The sequence below is a fragment of the Lampetra planeri genome, chromosome 5 (assembly GCF_965212315.1).
Source record: "Lampetra planeri chromosome 5, kcLamPlan1.2.h2, whole genome shotgun sequence".
Lineage (NCBI taxonomy): Eukaryota > Metazoa > Chordata > Hyperoartia > Petromyzontiformes > Petromyzontidae > Lampetra > Lampetra planeri.
Window position 1 is genome coordinate 9,413,170 of NC_136111.1, and position 16,807 is coordinate 9,429,976.

Below are 16,807 nucleotides of genomic sequence, written 5' to 3' on the forward strand. Positions count from 1 at the left end.
TGATAAGACTCAAAGAGCGGTCCTCAAGAGCTCGGTGTTATCAACCGTGCAACCAGCCGCGCGATCTGGCAACACGAAGGAGGCGATGACCGTGGGATTGTGTTGTCAGCATGGGGCAGAGAGATGGTTCGGCAAAGTTCACCAAATAACCCCGCACAGATGAAGCGTGGGGAAGTATGGTCAAATATAATGCCCACGACTAGTACGGCGTGGGGAGGAGGCCCTCATCCGGCAGTGAGAAGATGCATCATCGTGGTGATGACCACGATGATGCATCATCTCGAGAACCGTTCACAATTCACACAAACAAGCAAACACACACGCGATGTACGTCACACGATGCTCCTGGCCCAGCTTTATCAGTGACGTCACGCAAGTGCCCACGCTTTGCCCCACCGCCTCGGCCGGAGTTGTCACCGCCACCCCCCCCTCCCGTCCAAACACAGCCCTTTAAATCTGGGCACATCACGGGTCTCGAAGCCAGACTCAGCCACATCACCACCACCACTACCACCCGACTTCGAGTTCAGAGTCGAGTGAGGAGGAACATCGCTGACTGACACAGTTAATCAAACTGTGGTTCGTGGCTGTGTGCGTGTGTATAGTGCACACGGGGTACTGAATTTGTCTGTTATACATCGACACAGGCAGACGAGGCAAGAAAGATACAAACATGGGCAGGACCGGGACGCGCATCTTCCTCGCCTTCTTGTCCGCGCTTACGTGCTCCCTGCAGGTGCACGCGCAGGTGAGTTGACACGTGCGCACACACACGCGCATACGGGGCACACATACGTACACACAGGTGAAGCAGGTTTATCGCCGGAACACTGACACACGGACACAATATTCGTAAGGACGGTTTCATTCCAAGCTTTACCTTTCACCCTGTCCGGGACTTTAAGCGCTGTCCTTATGTTAGAGGGATGTCACTGACATCACAAAATACATCACCTCGTTCAGCACGTTAACTCATAACTTCATCTATATAGGGACGTCTCCAACCACACCCACCGTCATCCAGGACTCTAACTTATCGCCTCATCCTCTAGAGCAGGGGTGGGGAACCATTTTTTCTGCCAAGGGCTATTTGGATATTTATAACATCATTCGCGGGCCATACAAAATTATCAACTTAAAAATTAGCCCGTTATATCTGGTCAAACATTTAATTAACTCACCCCTAATGTGCTGGCTGGAACTGCTTCTCTTTGGTGAGGCATGTGATGTTAGCTGGTATTGATGATGTTGCTACTTGCAACTGCTTTTCCAGATTTTCTCCTAGATTTATTGAATTTCGAGTCCCGCCTGCGGTTGCCTTGGCAGGGCGAGACCAAATGATTTTGCGGGCCTTATACGGCCCGCGGGCAACACGTTCCCCACCCTTGCTCTAGAGCATGATTGTCCAAAATGTTTCCACGCAACCTATACCCCGATTCATCTTTCCGAGGTGACGGATTTACCTCCATTCAGATACAAATTGAGTCGTCACACGCTGCACGTGTCGCACAGAGCTCTGAATCTAATCCAGACGAACACCGAGGTTCTTACCTTGATCTCACGGCACCAACTCCGTCGTTTGGGTGACTCTTTCCATTGGTGACCAAGGAAGTGGAGCGGTGCCCACAGCGGTTTGCGGTGACCACATTTTAGAATCCCGACCACGGCCAACATCCGTGGCGAGCGATATCTGAACCGGTCCTGCGCTACCACAGTTTACCAATGCGCACTGACCAGCGTTGGTTTAGTATGGTCAACCGACCTCTATGATTAACACGGACATGACGAAGGCCTTCATCCAGCGGTGGATTGACAAATGCCTGTAATACTACACCATCTATTTAAACTAGAAACCTCCAAAGAACGGAGAGCGGTGGGTCGCGAAGAGCACGCCTGTGGTCGCGTGGATTTTTCTCCGGATCCTCCGGGGTTTCCCTTCATATTAATAAATATGCGTTTCGAGTATTTGTCTGCTATAAATGTCCACACGACAAACCACTTTATTGGCCTATCGTTTGTGACCAGGTCTCTTCTGAAGAAGAGATATCTAGCTCAGTGGGCCTTACCTGGCAAAATAAAAATAAAATTTTAAATAGTAATAGTTAACTCGTCTGACTACTTATGGTTCCAGCACAAAATAGTTCATCTGAAATAAAATCACTAAATTGCAAATTTTACAATTGCAGGTAAGAATAATTATTTTTGATCATCTAAAAAATTTGCCACATTACACAAAGACGTTCTAAAAACCCCAAACATACTTTGGTCAGATACAATTGCATAGTTATATACTTATACACTATACTGGTATTTAAAGTAAGGTTGTGTTTCAATTACTTTAAAGAATATGTTATCATTAAAAACATTTGGCATGGAGGTAATAATAACTGAATTATTACATTTAATGATTAATCAGTGACCTCCAGGCAAGCGATCCGTTATCTGTGTCCTTGCTTCTCCCTGTGCCCTTGTCCCCTCCAACCCCCACCTCACTCTCTGAACTCTTCTCCCCCACCCATCACCCCCCGCCCTGTATCATCATATCTCTATTTCCCCCTCCCCCATCCCCCTTGTCCGTCTTTCTCTCTTATTTGGGATTTTCCTACCCACATTTTACCCCGAATGTGCTGTCGGTGTCGCTTCGTGAGACACGAATCCCATTCGGAAATCTCGCAAAGCAGTGCGATCAGTTTGCATTCGAGAACGGTCCAGAGATGTGGCTATCACAGAGAAGCCGCTGAGATCCAGTCAAGTGACCATCTGCCGCACACCGTTGGGAGCAGCACTTTCCTACTTCGCTCTGCCACTGAGAGTAATGCTCGTCTCATGGCAGGCGAGCTTATATTTGTAATAAATCTGAGTCAAGGCCGTAATTATGATATATATTGGGGGGGGGGACATATCCCCCCCCAAAATATATTGCTATAAAATAGATTTCTGTTCATATGATTGTAGTTATAGTTGTACTTTATTAATCCCTAATCTCTGCGAATGAAACAAGAAAAGGTAAAAAAGAAAAAAACAGAGCAATGTAATACAATATTAGACATTATTGTAAAAAATACGGTAAATAAAAAGTTAATCCTATGTGTTAGTTAATTTTTTAATATTTTAGGCAGGAAATTCGTTTTCAAATTTAGATTTTTTTTCTAGGGGGGGGTCCAGACCCCCTGGAAGATTTGGTCTCCCCCAATGTTGACTTCATGACTACGGCCTTGATCAGAGTTGGAATTAAACAAAATTAATAGCAGAACCAAATTGAATGTGATGGGCGCTTTTTGTGCGTGCAGTGGTTGGGCTGAGACCACCAACTATACTTGAAAAGCTAAGGTTTAATTACGATCACTGGCAGAGCCAGTGGGGGGAGGGGGTGGCACGTGCCCCCCCCCCCCCAATGATCCGATCGAAATCCCTAATTTCGATTGGATCATTGGGGTTTATTAGTAATAAATCGGCATTTTGCGACTCCCACTGCGTAGCATATTATTATGTGCCAGGGACTCTATATGAGATGATAGGACAATAGTCTTAGTTCATAATTGCAAATAAGTAACGGCAAAGCAGTTATAAGTGACTCAGAATTGTGCGCAGTTGCGTATCCAGTCCACGACTTCCCTGAAAGCATCAACACCTTCAGCGAGCGCGATGCTGATCACACAACGCGGTTCGAATTCGACCCTCGATCGATGGCTGCGCCATCGCCGCACACGCGTCGAATAAAAAGCAAGGGAAAAGTCCTTACTTACTAACTAACTAACAACTCCTATCATTTTTCATTGCTGGAGGGGTTGCCCCTCCTACCTGAAAATCTTGGCTCCGCCATTGATCACGATCGGCTGCCTGGATTCGAACCCAGGGTATCAGCTCTGATCTCCGACTCTACCCCTTTTAATCTATGTGTAGTGTTGAACTTTACGCGGTCAACTTCTTCCTTTTCTGTCGTCACTTTAGTTGTCCAACACAGCACATTAAGCCACCATCCTTTAACGCGTTCTCCGCTCGCTCGCCGCGCCCCGCCGGCCTCGCTCGCTCCATTCCTCCCTCTCTCTCTCCATCTCTCCCGACTCCCTTCGCTGCTTCCCCGTCCCACTCCAGCCGTCGCTCTCTCTCGGCTTCTTTGTCTCACTCTGTCGCTCTCGTTCGGCTTCCCCGTCTCACTCCGACTATCTCTCTCGTTCAGCTTCTCCGTCTCCACTGCTACCCTATACGTCTTCTTCCACTCCACTGCTACCCTACACTTCTTCTTCCTCTCCACTGCTACTCCATGCTTTGTCTTCTTCTCCGCTGCTACTCTATGCTTCTTTTTCTGCCCCGACCGACTCCGTCCAGTTCCCAGCACAACTCCCGTCTTGCTCTGACGCTCCCCTATTTATCCCCCTCCTCATTAATTCCCAATTAATTAGTTGGCGTCCCCCCCTAACGCCCCGCGCCCCCGGCCCCTGCTGCACCCTGTCTCCATTCCCAGACTTGGAGGCGCCACCTTGTACTCAACAACAACAACCGGCCAATCACTGCCCTGCATCATAATTGCCTAACGGGCCGTCTCCGACTCACTCGTTGGCCCCCAGCAACAGCAGCATGTCCCGATTCGACCCCACTGTTCCCAACCCGCACGTGTGTACAATTACCCCCCTTGGGGGAAATTCGTTTTCAAATTTAGATATTTTTCTGATTTGGGACCCCCAGACACCCTGGAAAATTTGGTCCCCCCAATGTTGACTCCATGGCTACGGCTTTGACTCACACTGACTAACGTTTGTTCTCTTCCTCACCATTACTCTCTCTGTTGCCAGGTCAGGGACCTCAAGCAGTGCTCCAATGATCCCGAATTCGTAAGTTTCCGCACCTCGCAGCACACCTCGGCCATCGCTTCCTCACGGAAGACGCGTCTCATCCACACGAGGATTCATCCACACCACGATTATTGGGCAGAACGGCTCTAGTGGCACATTAACATATTGCCTTCGAGTAGGAATCTGGCCGATAGGGCACGACATATCCCTATTCCGTTTAATTCACTGCCTGCCATTCACATTCTGGAACGCAACGTGCATACACTTTTCAGAAATTCAGCTTTACATGGATTACTGAACTATTCTCGCCGATGTGTGCTTACTTGTCCGTCACGCAAAACCAATCTCTCAAGATGATCAACATTGGCTGAAGCATCAACTGGCTTTTGTCGTCGTCACAAACTCGCTCACATGCTGATTGCAGCCATTTCCAAACAGTGCCACGGTTCGTACAGTTGCCACCATATCGCAGCTCCATTCTGTGATACATTTGACTTGTCTCTACAACGTCTGAGGACAACAGCAAAGAATAGCCGATCATATTTATTTAAACGTGCAGTCGTGCAACGGTGCCACTATCTTTGATGACGTTAATGCCTGCCACCTCGTGTCAACATCTGGAGCAGTAAACTTTCACATTAGCGCATATTCACAGTTACATAGTTTGCAGAAACATGAAAAGTCTGTTTCTCTTTGAAACACCCTCGTGCATTCCCATTCGGTGACCATCAGTGGTGTAGCGACACGTCAATTGATCAATTAACATCGATTCAGCAGTGGGCTGACAATCGGGCTGTACGTGTACAATGATGATCACTTCGCATGTGCCACCTGTGGTGCTTGATGATGACGTGAATGATGATCCTGGTAGTGACGATGATGATTGCGATGATGGTTGGTCATAGTGGTGGTGACATCTCACGTGACCTGTGATATTGATGATCAAGGTGGTGATATCAGTGAAGATGATTATAATTATTATGGTGGTCAACATGATTGTGTTAATGCTCAAGTTTATTTTGTTTAACCAGCTGAGAACTCAAGATGCCAACATAGTGTCGTTTGCAAGAGTGACCCGAGACACCAACATGACAAAAGCGAAACACCCCAAATAAAGTTCAGCAATGAAGCAAACATAAATCAGAACACATCCAAAAATACCAAAAACTCTTCATGGTGATGTCTTTGTGTCCACGTGAATGTACCTGTGTGCGTCTCCATGTGTGTGATTACTCACGTGTGGCTAAAGCACAGCAAGTTGGCACAGTAGGGGGCACAGGTGGTGCATCAGCCAGTCATCTCGGTCAGTCGACCCGTGGCACCTGGGTCTGCCCCGTGACCTCCTGCCAGCGGGCGTTCGACACTTCACGTGGCCTCAACGTGCACATAGCCTGGCACAAGCGTCGTGGTGACGTCGCCGCCAATTAGTGACGAATGGCGGTTGTTGTTGTTGTTGTTGATTACTCACGTACGTACCCATGTCTGTTAAGGCTATACGAAGAGTGGGGGGGGGGGATGTTTGTCTTTGGTAACATCATGCCTGACATATGTCTCTCTCCGTCACTCTCTCCTGACCCCACCGTAACCGTGACCCCCCCCACTACCCACCCACCCACCACAGGGCCGCTACTGCCCCACGACGTGCGGCGTGGCGGACGTGCTGTCGCAGTACGCCAAGGGCGTGGACGAGGACTCGAGCTTCATCGACTCGGTGCTCACGCAGCTCGCGGCCAAGCACGGCATCGTGGAGGGCAACGTGAACATCGTGAACGAGGACGTGCGGATCACGCGCGACGAGGCACAGAGTGAGGGAGGAGGCGGAGGAGGAGGACGCGCGGGCACTCGCAGAAGGAGGGCACGTGCAGTGGCAGAATTAGTCGTTGCCAAACATTGCAGTCGTCGTAATAATATTGATCATAATTTGATCATTTAGTCGGGTTCGGCCATTGGACTTAGAAATAAAGAAGCGGTAGGTTCGGTTTTAAAAACGTTGCTCCGAATCCCAAGGCGCTGTCGCCACCCAGAAGTACAAATGGGCACACAGTCGATTGGGCGAGTCGCGTGTTGCGGGGTAAAACGTGGGCACTCCCACCTTGATTTGAAGCTTTCGTGACTGCAAGGATTTATACTCTTAGTTTTTTCGGTAAAGTCACGTAGGTAAAAAATGAAATTAAAATTAATAAAAATAAAATGATAAAAATCACGACGTTTCGGGGGCAACACAAGTCTCCGTCATCAGGTGGGACCGTCACAGACAGATTTGCTGTATCAAGTGTATCAAGTGATACAGCAAATCTGGCTGTGACGGTCCCACCTGATGACGGAGACTTGTGTTGCCTCCGAAACGTCGTGATTTTTATTATTTTATTTTTATTAATTTTAATTTCATTTTTTACCTACGTGACTTTACTTAAAAAACTAAGAGTATACACTCCCACCTTGCTTCCAATACAACTGGCCAGCGTAACACAGCAGGACAAATATCCTCGAGGGGGGCTTTCTAGGGCTCCCTCTGGCGGAGGCCCTTCCGCCAGCAGTGGCCAAGTAACCTTCTACTTTGGGAGTAAGGCCAGGGGTTCTCATAATCTAAGTGTGCTTTTTAGAAAAATCTGATTATGCTGTTATAATCACTGATGTTAACCATTATGCTTACAATGATCTATTCACAAATCATATGGAATGCCCAACCTCACCTGATCTCCGAGGCTAAGCGGAGGATGAGCCTGGACAATGCTTGGATGGGAACTATCATGTAGAAAACAGGTGTTATAGGTTGCTGCACAGAGCGATGTGGTGGGCAGCAGAAGGCAGTGTGGCGAAATCCACTGTTGAACTGTAATATGCTCCGTCTATGCCGCCCTCTCCCTTCACCAACCCTCACTGACCAGCGTGGCGATGTTCGGTCAAACAATCCCCACAACCTGCACGGCGTGTGGTAGCCCTCATCCAGCAGTGGATTGTCAATGGCGTTGTATGGAGGTTTGTGGGGGGGGGGGGGGGGGGGAGCAGTTGCGACACAAACTTTTGGACAGATTTGAGAATCCCAGGGTTCAGTGGCCAGCCTGAGTTCCATTCCCAACCGTGGCTAACACGTGGTGTTAGAACATTGCCCGAGCTTCCCGCAGGTCAACTCAGGCTGGTGAACAGCATCAGGAGGGAAACAAAGTTGGCTGGCCCTAATAGGCACATCGCTTTTCCCAGCAGTCTTATGATGTATATATGGTGAATCTCTGCTAAATATATATATTTTTTTGTGACGACAATGTTGCTAACAATTATGTTGCTTGTGGTTACGGTGGTTCTGGCGATGGTGGTTTTGGTTGTGATGATTGTGGCTGTTGTGGTGGTGGTTTTGGAGGTCGTTTTGGTTGGGGTGGCAATGGCTGTGGTGGTTGAGGCTGCGTGGTGGTGGTGGTGGTAATTTTGGTGGCTGCTTCGGTTGTGGTAGTGGTGGCCGTGGTGGCTTATTTTGGTTGTGGTGGTGGTTGTGTTGATCTGTGCAGTCATCAAGGACTCGGGCCAGAAGACAGTGCAGCAAATTCTGGAGGAGGTGCGGATCCTGGAGCAGATTGGAGTCAGCCACGACGCCCAAATCCAGTACGACTTTCCCAACCAAAGCTCCCCCATACAGGGTGGTTGCAGATTTCGTCAGGCATTTACTCAAACTTTTAGCCCGTGAGCCAAGGGGGTTGGTCGGTACCACGTGGGGTGGCAAATGCTCCGAATATCCACCACGGGTAGTGTCCACTGTTGGCCAGTGGTCGCCATGGGCAGTATCCAACATTGGCAGACAAATTAGCGTATGCACCGTCTGTTTTATAGACACGTTTCCTAGTTATTTTATTATTCTGTAGATATCCAATGTCAGATTAGTTTAAAAATAATATATTTTCCAAACTGATGTTCTCCATCAAAGGTGCTATAATACTGTTATTTAATTACATCTCAGAAAACACTGCCAGTGACACCTTTCCATCTGGCGTATTTGGAATCCAGAAATATAATTCTTCGATAATATCATTGTAATAATTCGCCACCCGAGTTGGCACCGATCAACTATTTTATTGGGACAATGGCTTAAGGACAGTTTCACTCAATTTGCTTTAATTGTTCAAGCTATGAGCGATGTGCGGAGGCTGTCTCTTCAATCTTTGTGCTGTGCCCCTTGGCAGGGAGCTGTCCGAGATGTGGCGCGTGAACCAGCAGCTCGTGACGCGACTGCAGCAGCAGCTCATTGACATCCGGCAGACGTGCTCACGCTCCTGCCAGGACACGACAGCCAACAAGATATCGCCCATCACCGGGAAAGGTATCGCTCACACACACAGACACACTCAATCATGTGTGTAACAGAGGCACCAAGAAGTCACCCATAAACACTACAGTACACGTGGCACAACAGGCAACACACGCACGCACGCAGGGATATATTCTCAATGAAAAATAAAAACGGCACATATACAACACAGACAGCATGAGATACCCCATCACCATGGGATATTTCTCGTCTTCCTGTCCACCTGCACCTGTGTCGCATGTTTTATATGTGCCCCACGTGTTCCTAAATCGCGTGTCCTCCCTGTCAAGTTTGATCTTTTCCCTCGTGTTCTGTTTTTTTCTTTGTCTAATCCTGTTATGATCAACGCGCCTCTTATCATCCAGCCCCTTGCGTCCGGCGTGTTCCGTGTTTGTCGTGTCTCATCCTCTTGTCTCCACGTGTATCCCGTGACCCTCCCTAGACTGCCAGCAGGTGGTGGATAACGGGGGCAAGGACAGCGGACTCTACTACATCAAACCCCTCAAGGCCAAGCAGCCCTTCCTGGTCTTCTGCGAAATCGAGAATGGCAATGGCTGGACCGTCATCCAGCATGTACGTGCGGGTACTCATGGTGGCACGTGGAGGAGAGTAATGATGATGGTGGCTTTTATTTGCCCATCACACACACAAACATAAACAACAGCTGCTGTCATTCACCGCTAAGTGGTGGTGACATCACCACCGAGCTTAGATCCATTTTAACGTCATGTGAAGTGTTAAAAGCTAACTGTCAGGTCACAGGACAAACCTAGGTGTCATGGGTTGATAACTGGCAAATGCGTACCTGTCCTCCTAACTCTGCCAACATGCTGTGTGATTGGCATTAATGCATTTTAGCTGCCTGGCACTCTACTTATTCTCTTAGGTTTTTTAGGTAAAGTCACGTAGGTTTATTTTTATTTTTACCTACGTGACTTTACCGAAAAAACCTAAGAGTATGAATCCTTGCAGTCGCGACAGCTTCAAATCTAGAACTCTACTCATTTTTGCGAGCATCACTCCTCTGCCCTCCATTGTAAGTTGGAGGGTGATTGCATTCAATTGCAAAGCAGTAGAGTCCTTAACGAACCCCCTACACAGAAACCAATCTTGATAACAGTTACGCACTTGTATACATTCGCAAACGCACGCACGCACGCTCATGCGCGTGCCTTCTCGCTTGCCTGCCCGTGCCACACCAGCGTCACGATGGAAGCGTGAACTTTACGCGCGACTGGGTGTCATACCGCGAGGGCTTCGGGTACCTGGCGCCGACGCTCACCACCGAGTTCTGGCTCGGAAACGAGAAGATCCACCTGCTGACCGGGCAGCAAGCCTACCGCCTGCGCATCGACCTCACCGACTGGGAGAACACGTACAGGTGAGAGGCGAGTTCACCTGGGTAAAATTACCTGGGCACACTTGTGTAGTGATCAGGTGTGCAGGCGGTGCGACTGCACTGGGGCCCAGCCGCTTGGCTACGGAGAGGAGGGCAGGTTTGGACAGAGCGTACCATTTTGTTCTTTCTTCTTCTCCTCCGTCGTCATTGTCGTCGTCATCCTCGGCCATGAGCTATTCACTGTTGGATGAAGGCCTTCCCCATCTTTAATAATCTCGTGATGCAACAATGCATCTATCTCCCCGGCACATTTGTGATCTCATGAGTGCAAAACGCGATATTTAAAGGGCCGTAATGCATGTGACTACACACACCTCTACATCGCGTCACGAAGCAGTTCCATCAAGAGCCAAACGCGACTCCGAAGCCGCAGGTTGCCGACCCCTGATCTAGGTCCTGCACACAAGCTGAGCTCATCACTTCATTCAATTTTACTTAAACACTTTCGTGACTGCAGGAATTCATATTCTTTGGTTCTTTCGGTAAAATCACGTAGATAGAAAATAAAAATAAAAAACTAAAAAACACTGAAAATACTCATCACTTCATGTTTGTCGTATTTCTTTAAAAGGAGTCTTTAGATTTCTATGAAACTAAACAGTTGTAGTTTTAATGAATACATCTCTATGAAAGTGGATCATCAACTCAACGTAAGTCCGTGACGTTTCCCTTGGAGTCGATCTTCCTCATATCTCATCTTCCACGCTCTCACGGGCTTGCGATTCAACAATTCATCTAGAACCCAAGCTGATCCCATTACATCATCTCCGTGGAAAACTTCATCATCTCAGGCTCATTCTCTTATTGGGTTGCCACTCCATTGTTCAGTCTCGAATGTCGGCCTTCAACCCTTCCAGTGACGTGCTCTGCTCATGTTCACTTGTGTTTGTTCTTTAATTCATTGCACACTGATCAGCGTGGTGAACCTTTGTCTAACAACTTCCATGATCGACATGACATGGAAAGATTTTTATCCAGTAGTAGATCGATAAAGGGCTGTAAATTATTGAGTTTTATGTTGTATACGTCCGCCGAGGAGATCGAGTGAAGAATCAACTCTTGTGCAGGTTCTGGGTGCATCGTTGCTTCGTGGGATTGCAGGATATGATTGAGGTTTTGCGGGGGAGGTCTTCATCTAGCAGTGGATTGACCATGGCAGATGATGATGACGACCTGTATGCAGGTACGCGGACTATGGACACTTCAAGTTGACGCCAGAGTCTGACGAGTACCGCCTCTTCTACTCCATGTACCTTGACGGTGATGCCGGCAACGCCTTTGATGGATTCGACTTTGGCGACGACCCGCAGGTGAGGCACCGCGCTTTCAATTTCCCCTTGTGTTTCTTTATCCGAATGATTGCCGCTTGTGACGTATGTAAAGGGATGCAGCCCTACAATTGTTCGCTCACGCGACTGCTAGCGGAAGAGCCTCCACCAGAGGGAGCTCTAGAGAGCCCCTCCTAGAGGGTACATGGTCTCATCTTCAGACGTCTTGGTCAGACGTCTTGGAAGAGGTAGGAGGCACCCACACTTCTTGTAGAAGCTCCGAGCATTGTGGAGTGAAACGTCGGCCGCCACGCCGACCGACACTCATTGCAGAGCAATGCAGCACAAAACCTAAGATGTAGAGGTTGCCACAATTGTTAAAAGGGCCCTGGAAATCAAGTGCAATAAACGTAGTCCATTAATCAACTCTATCAACGAATCTATGAAACTATTTCAACTATTTTTTATATTACCAGGTAAGGCCCACTGGGCTATATAGCTTTTTTCAGAAGCGACCTGGCTATCACAAATGATAGCTCAACAAAGTGGCTTATCACGTTGAAATTCATAGCAGCAAAATACTCGAAATGCATGTTTCTATATGTGGAGGGGAAAACCCCGGAGAAAAAATCCACGCGACCAAGGGGAGAACATGCAAGCTCCAAATATACAGCAGGCGTCAGGGTTGGGATCGAACCCACGACCTCCTGCATACCAGGCGAGGTGGTCAACGTCTCTTTACCGTGGCATCCACATCCCGGCTCTCATAATTGTTGTCGCTGTGTCCACTCGGCGTCACGCAGGATAAGTTCTACACGACGCACCTGGGCATGCTGTTCTCTACGCCGGAACGCGACAACGACAAGTACGAGGGCTCGTGCGCCGAGCAGGACGGCTCGGGATGGTGGATGAACCGGTGCCATGCGGGGCACCTGAACGGCAAATACTACTACGGTATGATGAGGACGGGGCGATAACGAGGGGAAAGGAGGAGAGAGGTGGGCTAGGCAAGATGGATGAAAATACTGCACGTATATAGATTTTTCACGGCTGATAACTACAGTAATAAAAACAGAAAATACACATTGCGATCCGGCGAAATTTGCTTTGTAATTCGGCATTCGCCGGAGCACCGGTCTAAAGGGTGCATCAGTCTGGCGATTGTCAAACACAAATTGTTGAAACAAGAGCCCGTAGTACTATGTACATCACCCCATGCAGAGTCTTCAAGATTGTAGTTGTAAATATGGTATAGTAAATACCAGAGGTGTGGACTCGAGTCATGTGACTTGGACTCGAGTCAGACTCGAGTCATGAATTTGATGACTTGCGACTCGACTTGGACTTGCATAACAATGACTTTGTCCCACCTATGAGATGTGGACTCGAGTCACGTGACTTGGACTCGAGTCAGACTCGAGTCATGAATTTGATGACTTGCGACTCGACTTGGACTTGCATAACAATGACTTTGTCCCACCTCTGGTAAATACGGTAACTTTTTAGAGTAGGATATTTATTTTTCTCTATATGTTTATTTATGTCACTTTCATAGAGTAAACAAATTCAAACCACTCAATAAAAAAACATACGCATTACACCTAAACACGAAGCATTACACAAGGATGTGCAAAAAAAATCTGCTATTTTAAATAATGATGCAGTGATTATCCCGGCGTTTTTGAAAATCCGGAGCCCCCTTCCCCTCCTTTACCGAAGCCACCCGGATAATTAATCGATGGTCTCTTGTAATTTGAACAAGAAACCAACAGAGGGAGTTTACTTTGGGAGTTCGGCGGTGTGGACGGTCCGAGGAAGGTCGGTTCCAGGGCAGTAGGGGGGCAGCATCGGAGTGACCGCAATTTTCATAACCGAGCGGTTTTTGCGGAGGGCATTGCAAACTCTTCCGCTCGCAGTCAGGGGAGTGTCAAATACGTCGCACCATCGATGAAAATCAATGGTTCTTCAGGCGCACGACATGTAACACGGATCGAACTGCATACACAATAATAAATGTAGTTCAGTTTTCGTAGATTATATTGCAGGACGTCACGTATCCGACCGTCACGCGTCTGCCTTAACAAATGAACCGCCCGCACCCAGTGTAGTGGCAGTTGTGCATGCTGTAACTGTCATTTTTGAAATTGATGTTCACATATCTACCGATGCTTCAGTCCTGAGAGAGAAGGATATGCAATGCACGATGTACGACATTCAATTTAACAGTAGATTTGCTTTGCTTGCATACGCTGCTGTGGGGTCCATGTTGTGGACAGCAGAGGTCAGTGTAGAAAAATCCATTGTATGCTAAAGTGCTCTCCACCTCCACTAACCCCTGATGACCGGCGTCAGAAAAGTCCTTCATATGGCAGTGGGCTGACTCAGGACATTGCCATTGCCATGTTATGATTATGATGATGCTGATCGTGGCTACAAGATATGATTATTATAGTGATGATGGTGGTCATATTCGAGATCACGACGATGATGATGACAATAGCAATGATGAAGGTGGTCATTATAATAGCGATTATTGATGACATGGCTATGATAGCGATGATAATGATGGTTACAATAGCAATAATCGATTATGGTGTTCATAACAATAGCAACGATTATGGTAATGGGGATGACGATGATAATCTTGGTTTCAATTGGGACGATTCATGATGACGGTTAATAGTGATAGACATTATGATGATGAAAATTGATGGTGACGATAATGCCCCACCCTGCCAGGTGGAAAATACCGCAAGGCGGATGTGGAATACCCATATGATGATGGCATCATCTGGGCCACGTGGCACGACCGCTGGTATTCGCTCAAGATGACCACCATGAAGCTGCTGCCCATGGGCAGGGACCTCTCTGGGCATGGTGGCCAGCAGCAGAGCAAGGGCAACAGCCGCGGGGACAACTGAGCAGGGACTTGGCCTTCACCTCCTCATGACACGGTGGCTAGGAGATGTTAATTGCCTCGCCTGGTATACAGGATGTCGTGGGTTCGATCCCGATCCCGACCCCTGACGTCTGTATATTTTGAGTTTGCATGTTCTCCCCTGTTTTTCCCTCCAAATTTAGAAACATGCGTTGAGAGTATTTGGCTGCTATAAAAAAAATGTCCATGCGATAAGCCAATTTGTTGAGCTGTCATTTGTGGCCAGGTCACTTCTGAAAAAGAGCTGTATAGCTCAGTGGGCCTTACCTGGTAAAACAAAAATCGTAATTTTTCGTTGTAAAAAATGACGAAATAATCCCCCAATCCGCCTGTTCCCCAACAATTCTCCCACCCAGCAACTGGCACCCACGTGAATGAGTGGACACGAGAATGATACTACGATATATTGTATGACATAGGGCCCACAATTTATCGTTCCGTCCGTTTTAGAAAGTATAGTCCCATCGTGATTATCGTGGTTCGTGTTTTTTTGTTGCATATATTTTATTTACTAACAAAATGGTTATTAAATAAAGGTATTGCCATCAAAGTTCTCAATAAAAAAAAGCGAATGACCCTTCAATTATGCTTTGCAAAATGTTTTACGGGAGTGTTTGGATGTCAAAGTGGTTGGTTATATGGCCTTGTGATTCACTGCTACTTACTTAAATATGATCGGGTAATAACTCACCGCAACGAAGTTTGCAGCAGACTTTCGGTCTGGATTCGTTTTCGTCCGAAACCAGAAATTCAGTTTGTGTTTAAAATAAATTAGTGGGGTTATTAAAAGCGGTGGTATAGTTATGGTGACAGGACAGGGGGGAGTGGTTAGGGAGGGGTTGGGGTCGGTTTGGATAGGCAAGGGGAGGGAAGAGGAACAGAATGGGCATATTAATAAGGCTTTTTTATATATTTTTTCTCATCAGGCCCTCTTTCTTGTATATCTTCTATGGAGAAGGGCAATTTCCCAAAATGTTGCAGGTTATATAATTTTTATATTAAGACCATGTTAGTGAGGAATGTGTTGAGCCTTTAAAAATATTAAATTAAATATACACAAAGTAGAATATAAATTCTAACAATATTTTCTGATATAAAATTAACCGTATGGCGGGACCCCGGGGTCCCGAATAAACGGAAGTCCAAAGCGCACATAAACGCCGCGACCCACCCCCGCCTTCTGACAGTAGGAGGCGGGGCATAGGGCATGGATAAGCCACGCCCAGGGGGATAAAGGGAAGCCCCGACAAGGAATCTGGGGTTCGTCTGTGCGATCGTCCTGGGGTCCCGCGTCTTCGTCTCCGAGCTCCGCTCCGCACTTCGGGCTTCGGCTGGGCATCGTGGATCAGCAGCGTGTGCTGGCTGACCTGTTAGTTTATAGTTAACCCGTACTCACATAGCGATAGAGTAGCCACACTCAATTATAGAACCCAAAGCGGTTAGAGTTACCCCATTTGCGAGTTGTTTAGTTAAAGTGCCGTCTCCAACTTAGTGTGCGTGTGCCTCCGTACATACACAACACTGGTGTCAGATTGAAACGTATAGTTAGTGTGAGGCTACAGCGGGTATGTTGACTAGATGGAAGGTGTTCAACAAGTCGTCTTCGGACGAGGAGGAGAACGAGGGTGTCATCCCTCAGACGGCCCCGGCTGCTGGAGCCTCGGAGAGGGAGCGTGGGGATGACTGGGAGCGTGGGGATGACTGCTTGCGTGATCTCCTGGTCGCCGTCGCAGCCCTCGCTGTCATCCTGCAGGCTGATGTCGACAATGGGGGACGCTGCGTCTGCGGACCTCTACACCTGCTGCTTCCCACTTGCGGGACACTGCAGGGGCACCTGGCGTCATTGCTGGCAGAAATGCGAGCGCTCGAGTTACCTCTAGAAGGGTGTTTTGGCCTACTCTTCCGCGTTGGCTCGTAGAATGAGTAATTCAGTATTCAAAAGAGGAAGAAAACTGTGTGAATGCCAGAAGCAAGTAATAACAATAATTTAGAGTACTTTGTCAATGCACTGCTGCATGAAGGCTCCCTGATATCGTCAGTTATGGGGCTATGTTACGGTGCGAAAGAAGTTCAACATACATACATTGGCAAGCGCAAACATCCAATTAGCAC

At 47.7% G+C, this 16,807-nt stretch overlaps 1 protein-coding gene across 1 annotated transcript; it reads left to right on the forward strand.

Moving 5' to 3' along the window:
* The first annotated feature begins 405 nt into the window (after positions 1-405).
* Positions 406-15,278, forward strand: FGG (fibrinogen gamma chain). Its single transcript, XM_078594375.1, has 10 exons — positions 406-748; positions 4,794-4,832; positions 6,415-6,598; positions 8,297-8,390; positions 8,966-9,102; positions 9,533-9,663; positions 10,293-10,471; positions 11,673-11,799; positions 12,561-12,711; positions 14,497-15,278. Exons 1-10 carry the CDS (start codon positions 674-676, stop codon positions 14,676-14,678), a joined length of 1,299 nt encoding a protein of 432 aa, XP_078450501.1. The 5' UTR covers positions 406-673; the 3' UTR covers positions 14,679-15,278.
* Positions 15,279-16,807: the final 1,529 nt, after the last annotated feature.